We start from the raw sequence: 7,517 nt of genomic DNA on the forward strand, positions 1-7,517 counted from the left end.
CCCCGCCCCGCCCGCGCCGGGCGCTGGTTGGCGGAGGCGGGGCGCTATGCTAATGAGCCTGACCCTTCCCGCACCTGCCTGGCCCCGCGCTGCCCCGCGCCCGGCGCACCAGCAGTCGGGACCGCGCTCGCCCTGCCGCGCCCTAGCCCGCCGCCCAGAAGAGGAGCATGCCGCGTTCCTTCCTGGTGAAAACGCACTCCAGCCACAGGGTCCCCAACTACGGGCAGCTGGAGACGCAGAGAGGTAGAGGCTGCCGGGCTCCCGAAACGCCCCGAACTCGGCCCTGCAGGAGGGAGGGAGAGGAGGCCCCTGGGAGCGGAGGACACCTGCCCAGGTGGGAGGAGGTGCTCGCTTGCTTGCACAGCTTCCGGCTGAGACCCCGGGCTGGGCGTGGGGGGGCCCATGGGCACGTTCTCCTCTTCAGGGGGCACGGATCCCTTCCCGACTTAAACAACTTTCCTAGGCCCCCAGATCTCCCTGGGGCGCTCCACTAGAGACCGCCGCCCTGCAGCCCCAGCTAAGGGGACCCCGGGAGCTTCTTCCCCGTGCAGGAAGAAGTTTGGGAGGGGCCTGGAGTGGTGGGAGAGACGGGGAGGGCAGAGCATCCAGACCCGGGTCGGGAGCATCGGGCAGTGGGCAGCGGTTCACGCTGGCTGGTCGAGCAGGATTCCAACTGGGCCTCTCCCCTCCAGAGGAGGGGCTCCTCTGACCTCCCTCTGCTCACCCTGGGGCAGTCTGGGGGGTGGGCAGCGGTCCTCCACGTACTGCCTGGGTGGGAGGGGAGTGTCCAGTATCTGGCTGCCCACTGTCCTGACTCCTGCTCCCCGTGGACACCAGATCTGTGGTGTCCAGGGAGGACTCTGCCCTTCAGAGGAAGGAGAGCCTGCAGCTGGGGCGTTGGGGAGGTCCCCAAGGAGCTGGGCAGCTTCTCGGGACAAAGGCCCACCAGGGGACAGGGGCGGGTCCATCACTCTGAGAGGAGGGTGGTGGTGGTGGGCAGGGCCCCTCAGAGGCCTTCAGCTCTACTCTGCACCCCAGTGGGGTGGGAGCCCAACCTGAGTGAAGACCTGCACCCAGGCTGTCAGCAGGGGGCACACTCTGGGACCATGGTTTTCAAATGTGCCTTTTAAGGAGTCACCACCAGGGGTTCTGTAGGTTGACATGGGACAGAAAGTATGGGGGTGCAGTGCTGGCTGCAGTGGCTGTGGTCGCCCTCAGGGGTACGAATGTAGAAGGGGGATGGTCAGATCCCAGGGGCCCTAGCTTAGAAGCTGGGGTCCCACCCTGCTTTAGCAGTGGAACGTGAGCCCCGAGGACACAGTGCTGCACAGTGGGGAGGCCACAGCCTCCTGCCTGCTGCAGCCCCAGCCGCCCGGTAAAGTCCCCCCGGGTGCTGGCCCCCCCCGCCTGTCTCCTTTCACATAGCTCTTCTTCAGGGCCGAGAAGCCCCAAAGCCCCTTCTCCCAGGAATCTGGGCTATGGATGGATAAAAAAGCAAGCATGGGGCCAGCAGATGGCGTAATGGTTACGTCACTGGATGGCCACATGGCTGACCACGGTTCGAGTCCCAGCTCCAGAGGTTTGAAACTCAGGCCAGGCAAGTGCATGCGAGCCCAAAATTCCGAGAGGAGAATGGAGGAGAAGGGACTGTGGCGTGGCCATCCTTCTGGGGGGTGATTTCTCCCTTTCTGTCTGTCTCTCTCTCTGGCAAGTAAATGCACCCTATAGCCAAAAAATATTTAAAAAAAAACAATTATTTATTTAATTTTCATTTATTCATTTATTTATTTTAATTTGACCAGAGAGAGACAGAGAGTGAGAGAAAGCAAATCACCAGATCCGGACTTGAACCGTGGTCAGCCTTGTGGGAGTCCAGCACCCTTAACCCCACACCACTTGCCAGTCCCAAAAAATCTCTCTTAAAAAAAAAAAGCACGCAAACCTCAGAGAGTACAGAGAAGCACGTGGTCAGTGGCACCCCGTGGGCCTCTGGGCTTGTCCACTTTGGGTTTGTATGGTGCCTGGAGCCGGGGAGGCGGCCAGGTAAGGTCTGGAGGAAATGATGCCAGGGTCTGTCCTTGACCTTCCTGAGCCTACTTTGTCACCAACACTGTCACCGTAGCTGTTCCCTGGCCACCCTCCGGGTGGCGTGCTCTCACTGTGGTTCGGACAGTATCCCCTGACAGCGAGCGGGCCGAGCACCTCTTCACGGCATGTCTTTGCATAAGTTCAAATCCCTTGCCCGCTCTCAAGTGGCATTTGTCTCTGTGGTGGAGTTGCCTGCGTTCTTCCTGCACTGACCTCTAGTTCTTGAGAGCTTTCCGACACTCTGTAGGCTTTCTTACTCCAGTCTCAGAAGGGAGGTGGGCCAGGGGCCACAAGCTTACTTAGCGCCCGGAATGAGAGAGGAGGGCGGGCCGGTGGAGACCCAGCACTAAGCCGGACCTGAGGACCTGCCTGTTGGTGGGCTACAGCTGTGACCTGGAGAGGCAGGAGTGGGCCAGCCCACGGCTGCAGAGCCTTGAGGACAGGCCCAGTGCCAGAGCTCCCGCCAAAGCAGCAGCCACAGGCCCAAGCCACAGCGGGCGGAGGGCCGGCTGCCCAGCCGAGGACACAGTGCTGCACAGTGGGGAGGCCACAGGGTGATGGGTGACCACAGGCTGATTACTTGGGAGGTGGGCAGGGGCGGTCTCACGTGGCTGACACCCAGACCACTGACTTAACGCCCGTGGAAGCTGGAGGGTGTGCCCCGCTGTGCCCATGGCACAGAGGTGGGCCAAGGCCACTCTGAGAAGCCTGCCGAGAGAGGCACGGTGCGTGGGTGCCTGCCCTGGAAGCCTTTTCTGTAGCTGCACATCAGGGCTGTGGGAGGGTTCCCTCTTCATAACTGTCTGTAGAGTGCGCACATTCATGGAGGTGCGGAGGAAGCATGCCTGGAGGGACGGCCACGCAGTAGCCCCCTCTCCCCCATTCTCTGGGGACGTCGGGCACGCAGGCACACGGACCCGGCATGTTTCTGTGCCTCCAGGCCCAGGTTTGCACCAGCAGTTGGCCCAGGGCCTGAACTACCACACCACCTGCTGGTCAGCGTGGTTCTGTTTCCTTGTTTCCATTTTTATTTTCTTTTCAAAGATTTTTGCTATAGGGTGCGTGTGCTTGCTGGAGAGACAGAGGAGACCGAGAGACAGCAAGTGAGAAATCACCCCATGGGGGGATGGCTATGCTGCAGCCTCTCTTCCTTCATTCCCTGTGGGAATTTTGGCCCACAGGCACATGGGCCTGGCATGAGTTTCAGGCCACTGGGTCTGGGATTTGAACCGCGGTCAGCCATGGGGGAGTTTAGTGCCGTAGCCACTACGCCACCTGCTGGCCTCTATTTCTTTTAAAGAGCAACAGAGATCCGCTCTCTGGACCCAGGTCCTGTCCTGGACTCCCCTGCGACCCCAATGTGGTCGCAGCCCTGCTTCCGTAGGCACCGCCCTCCCTTGCAGGCTGGGTCAGCACACGGGTCCTCTGTGCCGGGCCGTGGAAGCCTGTGCAGTCACGCTGCGGTGAGTGGTGTGGGTAGAAGCAGGATTCTGTCCTCACCTGGACACTCTCTGTCTTCCGCCCTAGAAATCCATGGTGCCTGCTCTACCTGTGGGGGCCTGGTGGTGCCCTTTCTCCCCACAGAGGAGGCCCCCTCTGCACCTGCTGACCTACCCCGGCTCTGGGGCCACACCTCAGCCCTCGCCCGCACCGCGCTGCCCCTCCTGCTGGATAACGAGGGAGCTCTGGGGACCTCTGGGCCCGAGCCCCTGGAAATGGGCCCCCCTCGGGCTGGCCGTGCCCTCGGTGCACCCCTCAAGGACAGCTTGAACCACCTCAACTTGCCCATGCGCTGGCCCCCGACCCAGGGCCCATCTGGGGACGGAGCCCCGGGCAGACTTCCGAGGGCAGAGCAGGCAGCCCGGGCCCCGGGGGACTTTGACTGTGCTCACTGCCGCCAGCCCTGCCACGCGCTGGCCGGGCTGCACCGGCATGGGCAGCTGCGGGCTGGGCGCGTCTTCACCTGCAGGCACTGCGGCAAGGAGTATGCCAGCCTGGGCGCCCTCAAGATGCACATCCGCACCCACACGCTGCCCTGCGTCTGCATGCTCTGCGGCAAGGCCTTCTCCAGGCCCTGGTTGCTTCAGGGCCACATTCGCACCCACACAGGTAGGACGGGTGGGGGACACGGGCCAGGAGGGAGAGGAGGACGGTTTCGTGGATGGCAGGTGGGCGTGCCTGCGCTCGGCTTCGAGCGGTGGGACCAACCTGCTCACAGTCCAGAGGCAGGGCTTACGTCCCAGCATGTGCAGGCCGCAGTCCCTGGAAGCTCCTGGGGTGGCCCCAGTGCTTAGTTTGCGGCCATGTGCCCCGTCTCTGCCCCTTGTCCTCACATGCCTTCCCGTGTGTCTGTCGTGGGAGCCCCATGGGCCTGCCCTGATGGGCTCGTTTCAGCCTGATCTTGTTTGCCAAGACCCACTTCCAAGTGACGTTGCAGTCGCTCTGGCACAGGGCTTCGGCTGACCTCTGGGGGACACCGTTCCACCCACAGGGACATGCAGGGTCTCAGCTAGCCGGCAGCCCACGTCCCATAGCCTTTGGGGATGGGGGTGGCCGGAGGGAAGCGTCTAGGCCTGGCTGAAGCACAGAGACTCTGAATTTGGGGAGATGGGAGATGAGGGGGTCAGACCAAAGGAGGGGGCACAGGACAGCTGGGGGCGGAAGGAGAGAGGAAGGCGAAGGACGTGGATCTGGCAGGCCCAAGAGGCCAGGGCTTAAGTGTCAGGGACCGCGGAGCTGCGGTCGGTGCGCCAACACCACGCAAGGCAGCTGGGTCCCTCCCCCATGGTGGCCAGGATCATGTCCCGGCCTGCCGACTCAAACCCTGAGAGTGCCGGGCTGGAGGTCTGCGGTGTGACGGGGCCCCGGGGCCTCTTCCTCACCCGTGCATGACCACTCATCTTTTGGCATAAAAATATATTTTAAAAAATTATTTTGTTATTTAATTTTGTTATTATTATTTATTTTTTAATTTGACCAAAGAGACACAGAGTGAGAGAAGAGGGAAGTGGGAAAGCAAGCCGCCAGGCCCAGGACCTGCACCAGTTGGCCATGTGGGAGTCCAGCACCTCAACCACCATGCCCCCGGCCAGCCCAGGCATAAAAATATATTTTTAAAAATAATTATTTTATTTAATTTTCCTTTTTTTATTTTTTAGAAGTTTTTGCTATAGGGCGCATGCGCTCGCCAGACAGACAGAGAGAGACAGAGAGACAGAAAGAGTGAAATCACCCCCTCAAGGGGGGGATGGCCACGCCACAATCCCTTCTCCTCCATTCTCCTCTCGGGATCTTGGGCACGCACGCACACGCACCCGGCATGTTTTAAGCCACCGGGTCCAGGACGTGAACCGCGGTCGACTACGTGGGAGTCCAGCAACATAGCCATTATGCTAACTGCTGGTCCCTAATTTTACTTTTTTAATTCATTTGTTTTATTTTTAATTTGACCACACAGAAAGAGAGAGCAAGAGAGAGAGAAGGTGAGAAAGTCAGCCATCAGGTCTAGGGCTCGAACCATGGTTGACCATGTGCGAGTGTCCAGCACTTCGACCACCATGCCACCTGCCGGTCCCCATAAAATTAAAAAAAAATTTTTTTGGAGAGGTTTTTGCGACAGGTTGTGTGTACTTGCCAGAAAGACAGAGAGAGACAGAGAGACAGAAAGCAAGAAATCACCCCCCAGGGGGGATGGCCACACCGCAATCCCTTCTCTTCCATTCTCTTCTCGGGATCTTGGGCACGCACGCACACGTGCCCGGCATGAGTTTAAGCCACCGGGTCTGGGACTCGAACTGCGGTCGACTACATGGGAGTCCAGCGACATAGCCATTACGCTAACTGCTGGTCCCCCCATAAGAATATTTTTAAAAGGAGTAATACCCATAGAGAGTGGAGGTGCCTGCTCTTCCCAGGGCCAACCAGCGATTCAGCCTGGGTCGTCCTGTTGACCACAGTGTGCAGAGTGAGTGCGGACCGGTAGTGCTGGAGGTCCCCGCCCAGCCAGCAGTCCCGTCTGTCCGAGGCCCACTGCATGGAGTCCAGGAAGGCACCCTCCGGAGCCCACTTGCAGGCCCCGGGAAACCTGGCCCTGCACGAGGACTGACTTCCCCAGCCCCTGGGGCCCACGCACCTGACCCGTGCCTTTCCGGGCACGTGCTCTTGCCCAGGGCTGTGCCCAAATCCAGGCAGCAGGAGGTGGCTCGGGACCGCAGGGTCCACAGGGCCGATGGACTGGCTGGGCGATGCCCAGGACCCCTCCCATCCTTCGGGGCCCATGGTCACCTAGCCGGAGGTGGCCCCTAAACACTGCCTCCTCAGGAGCCACTACTCACCTCCGCTCTACTCTCAGGCTGGACGCTGCAGGAGCCCAGCTGCCCCACTCATGCGCTGGTGGGCAGGAGCAGCTGCAGACGAGTGGCCAGGCTGGGACGCTCCAGACGAATGAGGCCCAGTGGCCGGGGGAGGCCCAGTGGCTGCGGCCACCTGCAGCCCCAGCAGCTCTGGCCTCGGTGCTCCCCAGGGGAGGAACAGGGTGTTCGCTGATGGACGGGACAGTCCAGCCTGCCACAGGCACTCACCCGGCCCTCCCATCCTCTCCAGGTGAGAAGCCCTATGCCTGCCCCCACTGCAGCAGGGCCTTCGCCGACCGCTCCAACCTGCGGGCGCACCTGCAGACACACTCGGACGCCAAGCGGTACCCGTGCGCGGCCTGCGCCAGGACCTTCTCCCGCGTGTCCCTTCTGGTGCGGCACCAGGGGTCTGGCTGCTGCTCCAGCCCCTGAGAGGCCGCCAGCACAGGCAGGGCCGAGGCTGGCGCCCCACGTTCCCTGGTGTCTGGGGAGGGCGGGACCTGACCTTGTGCTCGGGTCTTCTGCCATGCCCACACAGAGTCCACAGGGGGCCTCTCTCCCCACCATGCCCGGGGCGAGGAGCCGTCTCCCCCAGGGAAGACTTCCACCCAGAGAGGAGCATGGTTCTGTCTCCGCCTTGACCATCCCTGGCCGGGCCTGGCCGCCAGCATGGACCTGTGTCTGCCCGGACGGCGCCTACACTGCCAGGGCGAGCAGTTCAGCGTGGGCAGGCTCCTCCGTGCCGTCCGGCCACCACTCAGTTCACCTCCTCCCGCCTGTGTTGGGGGCTGAGACCAGCTGGCCCATGTCACGTGTGCACGTGAGCACACACATCCACACACCACCTGCCCGCCTCTCCAGACTGGACACAGAGGATGGCGCGAGCGCCTGTCGCAACCTCAGACCTCAGGAGCCACCTCCCACGTCAGTGCCGGGCAGACAGCTCAGAATAAAGCCTGTACCCGCTGCCTGCCGTCCTCTGCACTGTCTCAGCCCGGAGCTACCAAGGAGGCCTCCCGCATGCCCAGAGTGCCCGAGGCAGCAGGCATCTAGGACACTGTGGGCTTTCCAGCCAGG

General features: G+C 61.7%; 1 protein-coding gene across 1 annotated transcript; it reads left to right on the forward strand.

The window, feature by feature from the left end:
* Nucleotides 1-167: 167 nt before the first annotated feature.
* Nucleotides 168-6,885, forward strand: SNAI3 (snail family transcriptional repressor 3). Its single transcript, XM_006152706.3, has 3 exons — nt 168-243; nt 3,616-4,197; nt 6,691-6,885. The coding sequence occupies exons 1-3, from the start codon at nt 168-170 to the stop codon at nt 6,870-6,872; spliced, it is 840 nt and encodes a 279-aa protein (XP_006152768.1). The 3' UTR covers nt 6,873-6,885.
* The last annotated feature ends 632 nt before the right edge of the window (nt 6,886-7,517 follow it).

The sequence above is a fragment of the Tupaia chinensis genome, unplaced genomic scaffold (genome assembly GCF_000334495.1).
Source record: "Tupaia chinensis unplaced genomic scaffold, TupChi_1.0 Scaffold000355_1, whole genome shotgun sequence".
Classification (NCBI taxonomy): domain Eukaryota; kingdom Metazoa; phylum Chordata; class Mammalia; order Scandentia; family Tupaiidae; genus Tupaia; species Tupaia belangeri.